Source organism: Ictidomys tridecemlineatus, chromosome 10 (genome assembly GCF_052094955.1).
Source record: "Ictidomys tridecemlineatus isolate mIctTri1 chromosome 10, mIctTri1.hap1, whole genome shotgun sequence".
In the NCBI taxonomy this organism is placed as follows: Eukaryota; Metazoa; Chordata; class Mammalia; order Rodentia; family Sciuridae; genus Ictidomys; species Ictidomys tridecemlineatus.
The window spans coordinates 27,270,344-27,291,531 of NC_135486.1; the positions used below are offsets into that span (position 1 = coordinate 27,270,344).

The following is a 21,188-nucleotide window of genomic DNA, read 5'->3' on the forward strand; positions in this document are numbered from 1 at the left end:
TTACTCTGGAAAGAAGCTCTTATCCAATTTTAATCTGTGCACATTTTACCCCTCAAGCCACTTTAAGACAGTATGAGTAACTCGAGAGTTGTCATTTTCACAGGTAGTCCATTGCACTTATACCTTTATTTCCGTCTCTTAATTTAAGCAGCCAAAAAAGCTGTCTAAATTTGAAAACATGTTTTTCTAGTCATTTCAGAGTGGTTGGATTTAATGATGTAACCGTCTGCTTAAATAGAGAACTACCTGGGTATGAATTCCAGGTCCACACATTACCATGTTTGTCATCTTTAGCACCTTGCTTGACCTCCCTTTCTAAAACAAGATGATAGTCCCTGTTTGCTGAACTGTAGCCCCCTGGAGATGAAGGCTGTGTCTCGTTCACTTCTCTCCCTTAAGCACCTAGAACACTACATGCCACGCAGTATGGCCCGGTAAACATTTGTTTAATTTCACCAAGATCATGCATGTAATGTATTTAGTTCAGTGCCTGGAACAGTAACCAAATGTGATGAGATTTAACAGATTTATTTTTAAATCTTTTCTAGAAAAAATATCTACCACTCAACCACTCCATACTGACTTCAGGTAATAATCCTTACAATTAAATAAATTTGGTCTCTCTCCATTCAATGTGCCCATGTAATTTCTGGGCTGACTCATAAGAATCAAGGGGGAAAAAAAATGAAAAGTCCCATTCTCTAAAGTTGTGTGTTGCAGTCAACTTCAGTGAGGTATAAGGTAGCTCATCTCCTTTTTAATTTTCCCCAGAATGTTCGCAGCTTTCTTTTCCTTCAGTGTGCTCTAATTTTAAGAGTTAGAAATCATTTCTAGATCAGTTTTGCTTGTTTCTAGTGCCTGGCTTAAAACACTTTCATGATCTAAAAGGAGCATATTTTTTTTTCCACTTAATTTTTGATGGGATTTTGTCGAGTTTAAAACACTCCAAAGTGTTTTTAAAGGACACAAACCTTTAGGTCTGTAGAATTCTAGGAAAAAAAAAAAAAGATCTCGGGTCATTGCATCTTACAGAAAGGGAAAGTAAAAAAAAGTTCATTTGGCTAGTGGCAAAGTAATGTGTTAGTTTTCCTGACCGTTGTTTTTTAAATGGGAAGATGACAGAAAATGGGCCAAAGAAATTCTTCAATTCTATTTTTTTCTCATTCAAGACTTTACAGAGGTTAGTGTTAAATTTTTAGCTTAATTCTTGAAAAAAAAATTGCATATGCAACCTGTTCTGATGAAAGGAACGTTATGTTGCTATCATGGAAGATCAGACTAAATCAGTAACAATTTTTTTTCTCGACTATTGTAGAACTTCTGGAAACTGCTCTCCATTTTATTCAGAATTTGAATGTCCATTAGTGTAATGAGAATGTTTTGTACATCTGAATGATTATTGTAGTATATTAATATAGATTTTTAAAAGTCAGCAATTTTCTCATGTCAAGCCTTTCCTATTCATGTCAGGAGGATAAATAGCATAAGTACCCGTTATGGCAAAATGTATTCTCATTTTACCCACAACCGTAAAATCTTGGAAGTGGAACTATGTATCCTGCAGCCTTCATGCTCCTCACTATGTAGTAATTTGCATGATTGTTTTAATGTCTAATCCTATCACTGCATAATTCTCGTATAACTGAAGAGAAGTCACAACATTCTTGAAAACAGTAATCGGACACAGCTGTCAGTTTAAATATGGGGTTTTAGGAAATAATATCTCCATTAAGTTTGGAGTGTTGAAACCATAGTTAAACCTACTGCAGATTTTCCTGAGCCCCTAAACTTTTAGGCCTCTTCACTAGAGCCAAAGGGTAAGGACAAATCAGGCTGCAGCATGATGAGGCTGAACCTCTTAGCTCTGGGCCGGGCTCATTTGCTGAGAGATACTGAGCAGGGGGGCATCTTAGGGAGCATGCCATGGGCAAACAGTAGAACCTTCCGTTTAGGCCTGTGTTCAGTTAATTATGAATTTGCCCCATTAATAGCATAGAACATAAATGAACTCATCTTATTACAGTGACTCTTTTGGAAACGTGTCAAACAAGGAGGTGAGTAGACTATTTAGCTTTACATTTTTATTTTCAGAATGTATAACAGTGAAATAAACTATATATACAGTGTAAAATGTTATGAAAAAAAATATCTTGTCTAAGCTTAAAAATAGCAGTGCTGAGTATGTAACTTTATAATGACTTCCAGCAGCTCACTAGGAAAGGCTTCTTTGTATGTCAGAATTTTCTACATTAAGTTTCATTCAGTGGCATTCCTAATCATTCATTTTCTCTGCTCCCTTCACTTGTGGGTCGTCATTGGAGTTCTGTTTGTGTTGCAGTTAAGGTGTTGTGCTGGGGCTAATCTCTGTAAAATGCTAGCATTTGTTCGTCTTTTTCCCTATCATCAATCTTTCACACTCATATCAAACCCCTAATGTATCAGCAGGTTTCCCAGAGCTACTGGGTAAAATTACCTTTGCTTTTGGTAAACTCTGAACCTTCAAGCCTCAGTGTTTTCAGCTGCCCCCTGTGGATTCTGTGAAGCCTCTCTGCACATTCCTCACTGCCAGTCACTTGCTTTATGTCCTGAAACCAAGAGCCTGTGCAGAGCCCGTTTATTATTCCAGCTGTACCTACCATCCTTCCTTAAATGCATAGAGTATGTAAATATTTCCAGTAATTGCTGTTGTTTATGCAAACTACAGGTGAAAGTGGTGAGGACTCCCAAAGCTAGATTACTTGTGTTTCTTTTACACAACACCACTGTCACCTAGCTCTCAAGTTTTTTCCTGTTACTACCGAAACTGGCAAATGAAGTAGAAAAATATTACAACAAAATTATTTATTCAAATTTCCAGTCTGATTAGTATCGTGTTTGCATTTTGTCATGTCTTTACTTTTATCAAGCTTTCCTTTCATCCATCCCGAGTAGGGCTGCCCTTTATTAGTAAAATAGGAATTTGTTACAGGTAGAATTCCGTGGATAGTGGTTCATGTTTTCACTTTAAGCATAGTGTAGCATACACACATGACCATTAGGTTTAACTTCATTCTTTCAGAAAACTGACTTCCGCCTTGAGGATCATAGTTTTGTAATTAGTGTGATTCTGTTGCCCGACTAGGAGACCCCTGTTGAGCTTTAGGCTAATGATGGATGGTCAAATAGCCCTCTAAATTTAAAGAGATTCACTAAAAGTCACTTAAGGTTTTTTTTTTTTTTTAAACTATGGCATTTTCCACAATAGCTATATAAAACAAATTAGCATTTTTAAATGAACGAAAGCAGTCTAGAATGTCCCATCTCTTAAAAGCTCTCCTTAGTAGCAGGAACGCAAACACTATTAGAGATGACAGTGCCCTTTCACGTGTTATATGGCCCTTTGATGTGCAAAAGTCACATATTCTTTTTAAAGGTGGAGTAATGAAGGCTTCAGGTGTTAATAGAACATTTGTAACATTACAGAACTGTTCTGAGGAATGCTTCTCTATAAGTATGATTTATATATTCGAAGTTGTCATGTAATGTTATTTAGTTTAAAATAATTATGTTTAATTGTTTGGGAGATGCAGTTCCATTTAAAAAAAAAAAAAAGCTCCACGTGAAAAGATTTCCTCAACTCACATTAAACAGGACATTAAAGTTTTCTGAAAAATTTTTGATCCTAATGAATTTTGGGGTTACATTTTAATCTAAAATTTGTCATTTCTTACTACAGCTGTACCTTCATTTATATTCCTTTTATTTGGCTTGTTTTTTAGTGGGCACACCTTATTACATGTCTCCTGAGAGAATACATGAAAATGGATACAACTTCAAATCTGACATCTGGTCTCTTGGCTGTCTACTATATGAGGTAAGTCATGTTGATAAAGTAAAAATGCATCAATATGGAATTTATTTCCCTTATTTACAATTTTTTTTCCTGGATGCTTAAGAATTGGCTTTTAAGTCATGAAGAATTTATTGGGTTAATAGCTGGTTTTATACAGCATGAGTCATTGCTTCCTGTTTTTAAATCATACTCTTAATGAAAATGTAAAAATATGTATTTGAGCACCTATGAAAAAGAGTTGGGTAGTATAGTCTAGGAGAGGTATATTAAAATGGATTTAAAATACAAATGTAAACATCCTTATTAGTATTGTTTCACATTTACATTAGGATAATTCAACTTTAAGGATAACAGTTCATTTCCATGAGTAACAGTTTGTGTTAGAAAAGCTCAGGAAATTCTCTCGTACTTAACAAAGGAAGATAGAATATTGTTGGTCAGTCCTCTAGAAATATTGCAGTTCAATATGGATTCAAAGAAATCATGTTGTTAGAATATTTTATACTCTTGTTACAGACCATGTCAAAGGGTTTCTCGAGCTAGTGACTTCTATAATCTTAATTGAATGGCAAGAATAGATTGAATCAAAGTTGGTTTAACTGAAGTGAATAATCTCATATCTCAATAAGGTTAACTAGAGTGGATGGATTAAAAACCAACGTATTTCCTACTGTTTTGTACCTCTTGTCCCAATTTAAATGAATGAGGTGGTATCTATTTTAATTGTGCCATCACTGGAAGTAGAACATCAGGATGTGTTCAAAAATGTTCTGCTTTATTATTTGGCCGATTCCAGTTTTCTTCAGGAACCTGAAATTGTTTTTATTACTGAAGTGACTAATGATTGCATAAGAATTATGAAATGATCTTGAACTCAATTTTTATGAAAAATTATAAATTTAATCAAATGATTCCATGTATGCACGTGAGGTTAAGGGATTTCTGTTCGTTATTTTCTAAATATGGTACAATGTTGAGATGGCTTGACAATATTAGTTACATTATAGTATGTTTGAAACGAATAATCTTACAGTCCTTCAGGTCATAGTCTAAGATTATGAAAGCAACATTTTCCCTTTAAATCTCTACAAGTAAAAAGCAAATTATGTTTTAATAATGAGATTAAATGGAGCAATGGAAAAAATTTTCAGTAGAGATAATGTACTTTTAGGGGGAAGTCTGCATAATGCTTTTTAGGGCTGGCAAAATCATGTCAAAACATAATTTTTCACATTGTAAATGTGCCTTTGAAAGAGTGTCCCATTTTTGTCAGCTTAAAGTGATCAAAATAAAAATTTCTGTGGACACTCATAACTCATGTGTTGTGGATTATTTCTAGTTATGCTAAATAACATTAATTTCCATCTTGACTCCTACACAAGAACTTGAATATTGTAAGAGATTTGTTTTATTGCCCTTCAGTTACATTTGAATGAAATAGAAATGTTAGCATTTTAGTTTTAAAAACTTGGCCATCATATTTCTCATAGATATTGTTTCCTACTAAGAAATTACTATTAACAATGGTAAAGTAGGAAGGCTTTTTTGAAAATGTATTTTAAACTCAAAAAATTAGACTTTCAAATGTTCTTCAAACCTTAAAAAAAAACTAGCAGTAGAGTTTTAATTGATATGCAACAAAGTAGACTTTACTAATTAAAATCAAGATGCTGTGCTTTTGCTACACGGACCTTTACATGGAAAAGTAGGTTTTACACATTTCCTTTATTGTTCAGCGCAGCAATTGCATCCTTACAGGGTTGTAGGTTGGTGGCTTACAGTTCAAAAAAAAAGAGAGCTGCCACCAGCCCCGAAGACAGACAGTGGGCTTTCGTCCCTCCGACACCCCCAGAATACTAATCAGGAAAGTCAGACCCTGGAGGTCAGGGAGCAAGTCAATCATTCTAGCGATCGTCTCAGTGTGGAGGATCAAATTAGCCTGAAAAATTCAGCTGCTGGGAGGAGAGGGCGAGCAGCTGTCAGGGGCAGCATCGAGATGCACTAATGAACCAGATGAATAGTGCAAAAGCTTGAAAATAAAAACAGGACAGTTGACATTTTTCATCTGTCAAAGCAGGAGATGCATGAAAATATACTATTCCTGTTTAACTCCTTAGGGGACATTCAGATTTTTTTTTTTAACACTGCAGTATTGAGACAAAAGTACTCTAATGAACTAGCATATGATAACGAATATGTGTACATTTACTTAAGGTCTTACAAACGTGGAGACTATAGTTTCTATAGTTACTTTTAAAGTAGTGTTTTTAATGTTCTATTTGATCATGTGTCCTTGCATCTTAACCCTATGATTTATTGTGGTTCCTCCTTTAAAAAATTTCCTCTCCGGTAGAATGTTTAGGAGCATTCAAAACGTCTTTTACTTTTTCTCATGTGGAACAACTCCTCCGAAGGTTGTTCTGTGTAGGTGTGAGTAAAATGTAGGTGAGGTAAAAATTGTGTCGAGCTGCTCTCCAGGCCCGATTTCCAGACCTGTCCCCTCCTGGCTGAGGTTCTGAAGGAGTTAAAGCCCTGTCTGGAGCACAGAAGACAGATGAGAGCCATTTTCAGCTTGTCCTGTCCCCACTGACGCTCACTGAGTAGCACAGCATGGACCAGCGTGTTTCACACACACTCTGCCTGTCTGGGGAATGTACACATTGTCCTTCCAAAATCAAACTTATTAGCACATGTAGAAAAGGGTGACTGACTTTGGGGCAGCCTGGCACTCCGTGTTGTATTCTTGCTGCTGCGGTTCAAAGATTTAGAAGGTTTTCAACAGGATGCGAACATTTTAAATTGAATTTTTAGTTTGTAACCCTGCTTACCATAGTACTGGCTTGCACTTTAAATGTCAAGTTACAACCCTGTCTTTAAATTCAAATTCAATAATGTCTTCTTTAAAGTTGCTCATCTTCTGAGTCGTGGTTTTCTGCATAAAAAATCTCATTTGGATGCCTGAAAATGCACCTGTGACTTGCAGGTTTTCGGACATTGAGTTCCATTGTAAACTATTGAGTTCATTGTAAGCTATTTGGGGATTAGTTGTATTTTAATTAAGACTTTTCCTCAAAGCAAGCCACATAAAATGCTTTGCATCCTCATCCTTGACCATTGATAAATTATATTCAGTTTTAAGTTCAGTTTCATGTTTGTTGTACTTTGATCATTGCAAGCTACAGTATATGATGCTCAGTTTTGCTATGATGTAGTACCATCGAAACAACTAGTTAGTATATGTATAGTTATGTTCTGTTTCTTGATATTGTTATATTGTATGTACATAGACAAAAATACCAAAAAAGTTTGATTTCTAACAGTTAATTCTTTGAAAGGGATGTTTAAAATTGTTGTATTTTCGACACCACCCGCCCCCCCCACCCAGTTTAACAATCACCTTGTGAGTTGCTGTGTAACTATATCAGTTTCACTGTGAGCATTTTACAGATGGCTGCCCTACAGAGTCCTTTCTATGGTGACAAAATGAATCTGTACTCACTGTGTAAGAAGATAGAACAGTGCGACTACCCACCTCTTCCTTCAGATCACTATTCAGAGGAAGTAAGTTATTTCCAGTTTGTGTCATGATCATTTTGCTAATGTTTGGATTTTATTAGGAATTTGACTGGAAAATAAAAATGAGTAGTATAGGTGGCAGAAATGGCACTTTTCTTTCTGCCCCTTGTCTTTGAGACTTGTTTAAAGAGTTGATGCTGCAATTCATAATGGGGTGTGTAACAACACAGCATGTGGCGTAAAATTGGCCACTTCCTAGGTGTGATAATAGTAGCTGGCTTCACAGTGGACTGAACACACAGAAGGGCAGAATTAATGCTCAGACCCACATTTAGTAATTGACACGTCTGGTGGCCCGTCCTAATAGGCTAACTCCTAATTAAAACCTTCCCTCACAGTCACATTTTCCCAAAACTGAATTACACATCTTTGCTGTATGTCTCAGAACCTTGTTCTTTAAGCTTTATCTCCCCCCTCCTTTGACAGTACCTGTCCTGTCACTACCTCACTGCTATAGTCCGATTCCTTTGGGGAGGTGTTTTGATGTTAGTGCAGTAGACATGTTAAAAATATTTTGGGTAGGATTGAAAAGCTTTTACCTTGCTTGTGGTGGTAACCCACTAAAATGAAATGTGTTGGCTATATCCAACCTCCAGTTTTTATACAAAATGTGTATCCCATTTTAACTTAGCTTAACATATTGTGATTGTACTAGTATTTAAGCAGGAAGCATGCAGAACAGGCATGTCAGGTCAACTAAGGCTTGTTCACAGGGGCTCTTTGGACTGTTCATTGGGGACTTACCCTGAGAAAGCAGTGTCCTGTGTTAGGACATCTCGCCTCAGGAGCAACAGATTTTTCTGCCCCAGGAAAATGGGAAAGGAGTAAAAGAAAAAATATGAAACAATTATAATGTTCACTTATTAGGTAATTTTGTCAGTCTTTCTATTGTGAAACGAACAGCATTCCATCTTAGCACTGAGTCCATGTAACTAGAATAATAAATCTCTGAAGAGTTTTTTTTAACCATATGTAAAGCTTTTGGGTTCCATGAATGTAGTAAGTACATTTTCTAATAGTTTTGACTCTGATAATCAGTGATGCCTAGTTTTTTGCTTTATGGCATTGGTATTCAGGTAATTAGAATAAACTCTGGATAATGTAGAAATATTACCTTTATTTGATGTGAATGCTCTTATGTTAGCCATTTTTAATTACTATTTTGGGTCTAGAATATAAATATGGCATTTCACAAAACCAACTTCAGAACCATAGGCCTAGAAATACAGTAGGGTGTGAACAATAATGCAAAATGATAGCAAGAATGTCAGGGACCTTTCTTTGTTGTGTCATTCATGCTGTCTTCTTTTTTCCATGAAGCACATGAATATTTCACATATCTGCATCCTCATCCCCTATTCTTCTTGACTAATTTTCAGACTGTCTGAATTTGCATTTCACATGGTAGCTGATTAGGAGATGCCGAGTGCAGCAGTGAAGCCTCAGCAGGCGGTTACCATGGTGACCTTCAGCAGGATTTTAATGATGATACCACTAGTGGTTTGTTGAAGTCGGCCTGCCTGCAGGGCTACTTCACTGCAGCTAAGTGTGAAGTTGGATATGCGGATTCTCAGCCAAGGGGCAAATATCAAAGTCTGGCCCAGATAGAAGGTCTTAGAGTTGGGAAAAGAAAATAGATTCCACTTTTTACTTCACTCTATATAGTTACCAGTTTTCGAAAAGAACTATAAAGCAAAACATGTGGTGTACTTTCCAAGAAAGACTGGAATTCCTCGTATTAATTAAGTCTGTTGTCATGCCCTGATGAAATAGAAGGCAATATCATCTAGGTAAACATAGAAGATAATTCTTTCTTAAAAAAAAAAAATGCAGACTATATGTAACAATGTTGCTTTAATCTGATCAGTTATGTAGGAGAGTTCTCCAAACAAGAGCTTTGAAATGCAGATGTGCTAATATTCTCTCCTTAAGTAGGAACTCTGTTAAATAATTATGCAGAATTTCAGCATAGCAACAACAACAAAAAAAACTTATCAGGTTTGGTACTGCCTTAATGATAAATGTTTCCTCCTAGAGTAGGGTCTTGAGAAGTTTTAAAATTCCCACTCACCTTTTGTTAGTGTAGCAAAATGTAGGAACTGGTAAAAGGTGTTCAAACAATGAACTCTTAAGTAAAAGGCCAATTCATTGTCAATTTTGTGGCACAAATGGTAAGACTGTTTAAGAAAATTAACTAAATATGCGTTTGAGATTTTACCATATTTGTTTATTACTGCAAATTTAAGGCTCCTATCCAAAAAACATTAAAAGGGAACACTTCAGAAGAATGCCAGCTATACCTGTCTTCACTCAATTGATAGGAATCTTAAGGAACACGGGATTTCTATATCGACTTCTAAATGGAATGACTGCATTTAAAAGCATGAAATTTTTCATGTTTGATATCATAAAACCTAGGTGCTACTAAATAGCATGCTTTGAAAAAATAGGTGTGTATATCACATGTTTCCTTTTGAATTTATATGCACAAAATTAGGGTTCTAGATTCAAATACATCAACTACACATGAATGATGTTAGGAAATGTATATGGTGGCTTCCTTCTATCTGTGGGGAATTACTATAGTTAACAAAAATCTTAGGTTCAAAGCATATGCCTTCCCTTAGATGTCTGAGTTTAAGTGTGCTAGTGGTATAGGGAAACAAATGTTTTCCAAGTGTAAGGAATTATTCAATAGGCTGATCATCTGACTGGGACTTAGCCATCAAGACTAAATGATGACACTCTTTAACTACCAGTGCAAGGTCTGCTAGAAGCTCCATGAGTTTTCATGTTTTTACAGATGGCATTTCCTCTTTCTGAAAAGGTTCCTGATCTTTGCCAGGTAAATTTTTTCTATTTGAGACATGGCTTAGACATCATTTCCTGTTTTCTTTCAACCTCCCCCTTGGCACCCACAATGAATGGTGGTTGCTTCTTGTCAATCTTTTGCTCCTCAGGAGCAGTGACTCTCCTTGTCTATCTCTAGGACCTGATGATTTTAAAAGTTTTGATTATTCACTGATGGATGCATGAAGGAAATTAAAACAAAATCCTTGACCTACCTCTCAATGATGAGCGAATGAGAAACCACTCCAAAGAATTATCTAGTAAAGCAGAAAATTACTCAGAAGATCTGATAGTTTTCTTTCATTGATATTACTCCCTGTAAGGTTTTATCATTCTTGTACATAAGCAGCAACATCTGTGTAATAAGACTGTTTTCCTTCAGTTTCAGTATTTCTTTGGGAGACACTCGAGTATTCATCAAAATTATGTATTTGGTAAATCTCATGAGACATTGGTAACTTAGTAAAGTGACTATACTGAGTTAACTTAAAAATCTCATCATTAGTATCAAAGAATGTAAGACTCAAATTCTCATCAAAACCTTAAAGGCTGAAGAGAATTACATCTTGGTAGTTGGTTTTAGATTTTTCATTGTAGGTTTGAAAAGACAGGATTGCAGGTGAAAGTTTAAGAGGCAGAAATGGTAAAGGAGGATAAGGGTGGTCTTGGTTGAAGAAAATTTTAAATTACAGACTTAAGAACTGTACAAGAAACGTATCCCTATAAAACATTGGAAAGATGGTTAAACCTGTTTAATGGAGTGTACTATGTTATAACAGTGCTTTCTGATCTGAACCAATTTCAATGGCTGATTAGTAATTTTCTAAGTATCTTCTAGTTATGTTTTTGAAATCTTGCTTGTTTAGCAAGATTGTAAGAAACCTAACAAAGTTTGGAATCAGATTAGCTGAGTGATCAGTTTTCATATTCCTTAGATATTTAATGAAAAGTGAAAGACTGGGCTAGAGGTTTAAAGTTACAAAACAGAGTTATTTATTAAGTCAATTAATGCTACTCTCATATGTAGATTGAAACAACCTGAAAGATCACATTTAGAAAACAAAAACAAGGGCTATAGCAAAGTGGCTTCATTTTCTTAGTTGGGTTTTGTCTTTCCTGAAATAGTTCAGAGTGCATCCCAACAGTGAGTTCCCTCAACTGTGTAATAATTTATAGCATCATTTTCGTTGTTCTTGAGACAAGTCTTGATTTTCCAGAGTATTCAAAACCTAATGCAAGGACGTGGTATTTTTTCTTTGGTTCAATAATTAATAATTAGCCATAACTATCAGATATTTACAGGTTATTGGAGAATATAATGTCTTTGTGGCTTTAATTAGTGTTTTAAAAATTGGTGTAAAAGAAAAATGATTTTAGAAGTTTAACAACCTTTGTTAAATGGCCTTATTCCCATTTTACATATGAGCAAGTAAAGACCCAGACAATGTTAAGAGCCCAAACTAGACTCTAGGGACTCCTCCCTGCCTTCTCCTGCAACAGGCACACAAGACAGTAAGCACTCAGGTGCTTATGGCTGTGCATTTGTTTTACTGAGAATTACCCTTTCACCATATTTATCTGCAATCTCCCTCACTGGGAAGGTAGAAATATGGTCAAGTATTTACCCAGAATACTCTTTGGGCCTCATACCTTTGAAAGAAAGAGTTGTGGAAGGTAGGAATTTTGCATATTAGAGATGTAAATCTGCTACATACATCAAGATATCAGATGTATTGATTCATAATGTGCAAAGCAAATGTTAGTTCATCTTCAGTTTATATACTTCATTTCCCCAATAGTCTTCATTAAGGAAAATACTAAATGCATTAAAAATTATAACTGGTATTCAGTTAACATTAATAATTCCTCATTTTTAAAAGTCTGAATATATTGAAGATTTAAGAAAGTTGAGTCGCTGAACAAAAAACATGACCTTTGTTTTGGCTCACAAAAGAGCTGCTATATGTAAATAAGAAAGAAAACAAGATCAAAGTGTCAGATCATTTTTGCACGTCTTTAAGTTTGTAAAACTTTCGTTCAATTGAGCGATCTAAATTTTTCTTTCGTAGTTGCTAGACTCAGAACTTTATCAATGCCCTAGAGTTGTTGCTAGAAATCAACCTATGCTACTTAAATTGGCATTGACAATTCTCAGATGGAGTCCTATGAGTATTTAAGGACAGTATGGAGCACTAGTATTTGAAGGTCTATCAATTTGAGCATTTCTGTGGTTCTTGTAGTCAAATGCAAAAGTGGTGAAAATATTGTACTTCCAAATGTAGAGATAATGTAGTGATTGTTATATTAAAATTAAGATAATGCTAGTTTTAATAAATGTCACAAACACTTAACATCTCATTTTCCTACCTGTAAGTTTTAGTGACATTCTTAGGTGTAATTACCAATTGGCCACCTTAAAGTTGCCATGTGAGACTAGATCTTTAAGCTTTGTTTTTATTTTCAAAAACATGTAAGCAGGCCCCTTGTTCACCTATGCTTCTGAAGTAATACCAGAGACTTGCTCCTTGAAGACAAGTCTAAAACTCTGCCCTATATTTCACATATCCTGTGGGATCCTAATAGACCATGTAGCTTTCTGTAACTAAGTTTTTAAAAGGCACAGAACGATCTTTGGTTGTGAAATAGACATTATAGTACCTCATATCTACATTACTGTTTCCTTCTGCCTGCAAGTCAATCACTAGCAATACTTTGGTGTACTAGTTGCATCCACTTCATTTTGTATAAACATATTTAAAGCTCCAAAATATAGTGTACTTTAATGTATTACTCCCACTTTGGGGTACTAAAATAGGTCCTTGGGTAGATGGAAATTGGGTATATCTGGGAGGCTGATATAACATAATTGGTCTCAGAGGGATTAAGATGGGGGTGGAAAAGAAACAGTACAAATAGCACTATACTTTATTATTCTATTGAGAATTGTGTTAGTGACCTAAAGCTATAATGCACAAAGAGCACTATTGTTATTACCTGTATGTGACCGAACTTGATCTGTAATTGGGTTATCACCCTGACAACAATGAATGTTGCATTCTTTAATATATCTGGTTTCAACCTACTTGCTTTTTTTCTGAAAATATAAAGAAAATACTAACAATTTTGATCTACTTCATTAATTTCTATATGGCTTATGACTTTGTAATCCCTTAGGAATGGTACAGAAAATCCATTTTTTTGGTTTATGCTTTTGCTCATTTAAATGTTTGTTGCCATTTTAAAGGCATTTGCATATTTGACCCTTCATTTTTGCTTTTTAAATAAAGCAACAGTACACTTACACACAAATAGAAGGTAATGAGAGCCAAGTATTATGTCTACTGATCATAGATTTCTACAATTTAAAATGGAGAGTTACCTCCCAATTCAAGCATAAAATTTGAGCAAATGATTCCATCCATTAGAAACAGAAACCTCAAAAATAATTATCTTGGCGTTTTTCTTAAATATGCCTAATGTAATACGTAGAATCATTGACAGAGTATTGGATGACTGAAAGATTTTAAAGTAACTTCCTTCAGAGGTCTACAGGAACTTTTATAGAATGGCAGAACTAAGCATTAAGTGTTTTGGTTTTGTGATATGGGCATAAAACTCGGGCCTCGTGAATTCTAGGCTGCTGCTCTACCATTGAGCAACAGTTGTATGAATTCATGACTTGTATTTTAACTTGAGTAGTTTTTTATTCTAAGTACATTTTGTTTGGAGGGAGTTACTGCTGTTTTCAATGAAGAAGTCGGATTGGAAATATTAAATTGTCACTCTGAACATGTTTGTAGCATTTAAGATCATCTCTTATGGATAAAGCAGGCCCATGTCTCATGAGTTGTCAAGCCATAGACAAAATTTATTGTCTTGTGATATGATCCAAAACAAGGGAGAGAATTGAACAACAGCAGATGAGGTTGGGAGGGGAGGGGGGATAGTAGGGGATAGGAAAGGTAGAATACAACAGTCACTAATATGCCATTATGTAAAAATGTGAGTGTGTAACTGATGTGATTCTGCAATTTGTATTTGGGGTAAAAATGGGAGTTCATAACCCAATTGAGTCAAATGTATGAAAGATGATATATCATGAGCTTTGTAATGTTTTGAACAACCAATGAAAAAAAATATAAAATATGAAGGCAAATCATTAATTTTAGAAACCAGAGTAATTCATGTTACAGCTGACAGTCCTTTGAAAATCATTCTAATAGTCTGCCCCCAATTGTGTGGAAGGCCATGTCACCTCTGTGGAGAGGTGACCATTAGGAAACCTGCAGGTTAACATGGTTATTTAAAAACCTGGGCTCTGAAGGTAGGCTGCTCTGTTCAAATTGGACCCTGTTCTTTTCTGCTTTTATGACCTTAGGAAGGTTAGTGTTCTGTAAAACTATATAACAGTAGTGCCCACCACAGAGTCGTTACAGAGTCAATAAGTTAAATCATATAAAAATGCATACACTGGTTCATAGAACTATTTGCTCAAAGCAGATATTTATCAGCATTATTTAAACCTCTATAGTTAAAAAATATAAAGAGTTGTCTTTAGATTAGAAAATGTTAAGGGGACTATTTCCACCCGAGTTTTAGAAAACCTATTCTATGGAGCACCTAACTAAAAGAAACAGCCTCTTGATGTGTCCCCCAGCTACAAAAAAGAGCGCCCTTGAGTAACAGTGTATCAACCTGATGTATGTGTTTAACAGCTTAAAAATCTAGTACTACCTGGCAAAATTCAGGGTTTTGCTTTTTCTTTTTAAATTACTTATGTATCAGAAACCAGGAAGATTTCTTCCTAATCGCAGAGGCACAAGTAACTACCATCTAACAATGATATCTAATGTACCCAAAATTATAAGGCAGTGACTAACCTTTTTATTTAGTCTAATGCCATTATTCATCCATATGAGTCTATTTTTGACCAAATTATTAAAGCTGAAGATATAGCAGTGATTAAGAACTGTGGACTATTATTTGACTTTTCTCCCTATGCCAGTGAACTATTGCAACTGATTTCCCTTTACTGTAGTGTATTCATACATTTTTTAGAACTAAGTTATGAAAACCACATTTAAACAGAACTCAAAATTTCTAAGTCTTTAGTTGTATATTTTGGAATCCACTGTTTTACAAGATTTGAGATAAGAAGCATGACTTATTGGCTATATTAGTAGGAAGGTACAAATTTAGAACTTCAACAGGGAATGTAAATATGCCTAACCTAGTGGGTAACAATCGCTTTTGGTGAGCTTATTTGGTTTTTCCTTTCTGTCAAACAACTAGCTGTATTTTCCATTGTGCTATAAATAGGAAATGTACCAGTTGCTAAGTTTTTTTTCATACTAAGGTATGATAGAAATATATAAGTATCCATAAATAGTGTCCTCTACAGACCTAAGTAGTGGTTATTCAAATTCAAATGGAAGCAGTAAAAGTTTTAGAAATGAATATGCTCCTCCTATGTCATCTTGTACACTGCAAAAGGAGTTACCTCATCCCAAACTGTAATGGTGAATTATGGGTCATTCCAAGTTTTACTTTGTCTTGGCAAAAATTTTGTAGAACCTACCATGTGGGACTCTGTTTAAGGTTCTATGTTCTTTGATAAGGACATGGATCCTATTTTGCTGATTTGCTCAAGGAGGAAGGAAGAGTGATTTCAGTTGGATACCTTTACTAAAATTTGAGGCATCTCATCACTATTTACTGGATGAAGTCAGACCAATCTCTCAGTGGAATAAAGTACCTGAAATGTTTTCTCCAATGACCACCCAGTAACTTGGCTCTCCCGACTGCCAACTCAGATGCTACTTCAACCCAAGTGGCATTTCTTCGAGTGGAAATTCAACCAGTGTTACCTACTCGTAATCATTGTGCATGCAAAGCATCATGATGAAATCAATACATAAGACCAAGTAAAAGCAAGCTTTCCACTATGGCAAGTGGAGAAGACCTGCATTAATAAGTGGCTAGGGTTCCAATTCAAGTTTTATCATTTTTTAAGCAGTTCTCAATTTCTTGGTCTATAAAGTGACATTAAGGTTGGGGATGGTGACACATGGCTGAAGTCAACTAGTTTGGGAGACAGGAGGATTGCATATTTGAGTTCAGCTCAGCAACTAAGATCCTGTCAAAGTAAAATTATAAAAAGTTTGGAGATATTGATTAGAGTGCTTGCCTAGCATGTGAGGCCCAGGGTTTAATCCCCAGTATGTTAAAAAAAATTGATATTATAATCAAGAATGATACCTCCCCTTAAGACAAGTATTTGAGAGAACCTCACACTGTAAGTATAGGCTAATGTCACATGAACCATCTTCAATATCTAGATGTAGCAAAGTCGAATGTTTTTTTAGACATTTAGGTATCTAGATATGGATACAGAATGAAGTCAAAAATTCAGGAACTCATTTCTTCAAGTATCAATAGCCTAAAAATGTGCTGTCTTCAAAACTCAGTGTTCTCATTCTCTTCTGTTAATGACATGCTTTCAGATGCCGAGGTGAAAGCTTATGATGAATACCGTTTCTTGTCTGAAATCCTAGAGGAACTTAATTGGCTTGTTCTGCTGACATTGTTCTCTTTGTGGTCCATCTTACCAAGAAAGTATGTACTCAAGTGGAGCTCTAGTCGTCTCTCCTCCTCCTGGCTTCAATACCGATTTCCAGTTGCCTGGATGAATGGATTCTAAATCCTTAAGTCTATGACTTCAGCTTGTATTTCCTTTCTCTTGCTCCCTAAATCATTCAGAAGTAGTTGCCATCACTGTCCTACACCTATTAGGTTGGGCTGAGCATCTTTGTTATTTCCTCAGCTTTCTTTCCATTCCTTTAGTGAGTTAAGATATTCATGCTTCAGATTTCAGCTCATACCGTCTCACAGAACCTTTCTCTCCCTCTAAGTCAGAGTTGCTCTTTTATTTAAAAAGCCAGTGAGCACAAGTGACAGGTACAATGGAGGCCAAATAGCAATGAATTCTTATGGCAAATAGGTTTTGAGGGAGGTGGTATAAGCAAATGAGCAAAATAAAAATATAGGGGCATAATAGTTTGACCACAGAACTGCATTACATTTAGAATATAGTGTGGGGCTAGATGTGAGGCTGGAAGGGTAAGGAGCAGCCAGATTTTAGAAGCCTACATTTTTCTATACTAGGCGACTTTCCAGAGGGCAATGGGTCGCTGTTAAAATCTTACAGTTGAAATTTCATCAGCAGTATGTTGAAAGAAAATTGAAGACGGAGCTATCAGTTGGGAAAAAGACTAATGGGAATGATCTTCAAAGAAAGCAAACCTAGAAAGGGAACTATGAAGGGGATGCCAAAGTAGTTGAAGGTCTAGAAATGAATGACAAATCCAGAAGAGGATTGGACTAGGATGAAAGGGCTTAGAAATTGATACAAAGCACAATCAGGCCAGAGAAACGATAGCGAGCGGTCCTTAGGATGTCTGGTGTCCCATCAGAAGTCTGAGGAACAGGTTATGGCCCTGGGAAGCAGAGACTAAAATGGAAGCTAAGATTAAACCCCAGGCTGTCAAACTCTTGTACTGAATGGAACATCCAAGTGGGTGCCAGCATGCCTCCAGATGATGGTTACAGGTGCTAGGAATGGTGGTGGCTGTCCGCTGGCTACCTTCCATGACTGAAGTAGAGCCACCCAGAAAAGAGCAACGTAATTATCCCCTTTTCTGGGCAGCCACATAATTTTACCCCCCTCAAGTGTCTCTTGGGATACATATCATTTGTAGTTAAATAACCATTTCCTCCATAGTATCATTTGTTTCTGCTCTGTTGATTGTACACTGTAAAAAGGCAAATGTCATGTCTGCTTCATTATGTCATCCTTGCCACCCCATGAAGTGGTACATATTACTCCAAGAATTTATTGGACAAAAGTGAATAATGGAAGGAAAGGGAAGGTGGGGTAGAAAGGATGGAAGATAGTTGGGCATCTAAAAAGTCTCATCTTGACCCGTAAGCCTTCCTTTTGGGATAGGTACTTTGATTTATTGTGTGTCTCTTATGGCATACATCCTCTAGAAATATTGGTGTAGCAAGTCAGTCATTGCCAAACCATGTTTTATAGGATTTTTCAGACCTTAGTAATTAAATAGCACATAGTTTAGAAAAAAATTTGCTTGAATATGTTCAGGTATGCATACTTCACATTTGAATTCATCTGGTCTGTCTGTTGCCGACTTCTGTGGAAGTATCTTTATAACAAGATAAATTTTCATCTTTGGTAAGTGAACCTACCAGTAGAGAAAGGAAGACAAAACTGTTGATCTGGCTCCATCTACAAGATAGTTACTGGTTTACCTGTTGTCCCTTGACATGCTGTCCTTTAGGAGCAGTTACCTCTCAAGAGCTTCCCTGTGGTCCCACTGTTTAGTCTCCTTTTTAAAACTTTCGAGTCTCACCATCCTCAGCCAGACTTGCATCATTCCTTTAGTCTTGGGTAGTTTTTCCTCAAGCCAGGAAGACTTGGGACCAGTTGTTGTCTATAGATCAGGAATTCCATCGTGTTCTGAGGTTTCCTGAACTGGCTTCAGGAGTGTGATAGTAGTATAAATTTCAGAGTCATTGCATCTAGTTCTTTGGTTAAGTAGTGATTTCTTTCCCATCTGTTTTCCTTTCCTGCCATCCTGTCTGCTTCATCCTTTTAAGTCTCTGAAAGCATTAATGGTGGGTGACTTATACAGAACACTTTTTGTATGTATTTTTTTTCTACCGTTTGAGTGGTATGTAACTGGATGTGTTTTGTTTTTAAGAGAAATGTACCCCCCCACCCCCCACTGATTTAAATTTCTCAGTCACCATAGTAAAATGCCTTACATAGCGCTGTGCTCTTTTGCACAGAATAGAAATCTAAAATTTTTCAGCCTTCTCAGATACAATATTGCCATCCAGCATTATTAAATTTCCACATGTGACTAACACTGAGTCATTAAATTGTATATTCTGCTAGAATTGGGAAATGAGAGCTTGGAGAACACTGATCATCTCCTCCAGCCTCACTAACAGTTGAGGAAAATCCTCTAGGGAGTTCCCTCAGGGCACGAGGCTGCAAAGTGTCTTCAGCAAGATTGGGTGAGAGGGTGCAAGGTGGGAACCGAACTCGACTAGCTCCTTTGCAGCATTCTTTCAGAACAGCATCTCTTCCTGGCCTTAGCCCTGCACACAGTGGTACTAATCAAGTCAGCCCACAAAAGGAACGACTTTTTGTAGTTGAAAATGGTGTTGTGATAGAAGGACTATGAAAAAGTTATTACTAAATGCTAATATTACTTGCCCAAGGAGTTAGTGTATAAAGGTTTTTCAGAATGCCTGAAATACTAATGAGGCAGAAGAATCTGGATATAGAAGAACATATGTAGTGTTATTTAAGACTTTCCTAAACTAGTGGTAATTAGAATTCAGAATAAAATCCTGTATTCTACTTGGTGGATTTGAACCAAAAGTGGAGGTATTTCCTTATTTGTTATAATAAACTTCAAGGATTAGAATAACACTCATCTGCCTTGCTTGTACTTTACTTAGCCATTATGTAAGAGAAAACACTCCTCTAAATTGAGATCATATAGGACTTTTGTGCATTTATATGAAATGGTTCATGGAATGTATGAGGTGGACATCTACCTTTATTGCCTTTTATGAAAATTTAAGGTTATAATCAAGGCAGAAGTTCTACATTAAATACGTTTTTAAGCTACAGTTAGCTTGCAGCCTCATACTTGGAAACATTCTTTCCTAACTGTTGTCTTCGACTTCTAAAAAAATCCATTTAAAAATCTGGACAATTCTTGACATTAATACTCTCCAATGATTATATTTAATAAGAAAATGGAAAAAACCTCAATTAAAATTAACTTTATATTCTTTATTTAAGAAAAGAACTTAATTGTAAAGTCACTGACAGCAATCATATGGTTCTAGTAGAAGGAATATCCTGTCAGAAAATATACTTTCAACATTTCTTAAAGTTGGTTTAAGTGTGTCACGTTTTCCTTTCTTTGCAGCTACGACAGTTAGTCAATATGTGTATCAACCCAGATCCAGAGAAGCGACCGGACATCACCTATGTCTATGATGTGGCCAAGAGGATGCACGCATGCACTGCAAGCAGCTAAATATGCATAAGATCATGAAGAATATAAAGAAAATATTTAAAGTATTTGTGCAAATCATACCTCTCCCTTTTTTGTCTGGATATTAAGATTAGTATTTCAGAGCTAATGTGCTTTGAATCCTTAACCAGTTTTCATGTAAGCTTCATTTTGTACCAGTCAAAAATCACCTTTATGGAAACTCGGAATGTCTTCAGGATTATGAAGATGCATGTTAGAAAAGCAAGTGAGTTTTTTCCCCCCCTCTAACTAAAGGCTTTTAGAATTATGGCATTTTCTGCCGATAGACAGTGCCAAATATTGGAAGTGCACTTGGCGCACATCAGGAGGGGTGTGAAACCTGATAAAAAGTATCTGAATATTTTACTTTTCTTTTTTAGTCATTTATGAATATTGAAATGAACACCATTGTGAACTTTTGTGATTTTTAACATTTGAAGTATGTGTCTTAGGTCTTAGCATTGTAGCTTTCAGATATGTAATTCTAGTAAGTGTAAACAGACTTTGAGAAACACTTAAAACTCAGCTTAGACATTCAAAATGCAACTATCAAATGTGAAAAGATTTGGGGATGAAATGTGAGTCAGACACTGAAAAGTCTTTGTTTTGCTTTAATACCGCTGATATTCTCTGCATTTAAATGGTATAAATGAATCCGTTTAAAAAGTGGTTAAGGATTTGTTTGGCTGGTGTGAGTAATTTTTAAAGTTGCACCTTGCTCAAGGCTTTTGTTTTTAATATTTGTACATTTGAAAAATATTTGAATAATTTTGCAGTACTAGATTTCTTTATAA

General features: G+C 35.9%; 1 protein-coding gene across 6 annotated transcripts in view; it reads left to right on the forward strand.

Annotated features, from left to right (window-relative positions):
- Nek7 (NIMA related kinase 7) overlaps positions 1 to 20,430 on the forward strand; it is a 127,444-nt gene extending 107,014 nt beyond the window's left edge. For 4 of the 6 annotated variants that reach the window (XM_005330385.5, XM_040276817.2, XM_078022536.1 and 1 more), the window contains 3 exons: positions 3,759 to 3,853; positions 7,280 to 7,393; positions 20,287 to 20,430. In XM_005330385.5, the coding sequence (XP_005330442.1) occupies positions 3,759 to 3,853; positions 7,280 to 7,393; positions 20,287 to 20,397 (320 nt within the window). In that variant the 3' untranslated portion in view covers positions 20,398 to 20,430. Of the gene's footprint in view, positions 1 to 548; positions 589 to 2,023; positions 2,055 to 3,758; positions 3,854 to 7,279; positions 7,394 to 20,286 lie in introns of those variants that run through there. The other 2 variants (XR_005730341.2, XM_078022537.1) reach the window with 2 other exon arrangements.
- Positions 20,431 to 21,188: the final 758 nt, after the last annotated feature.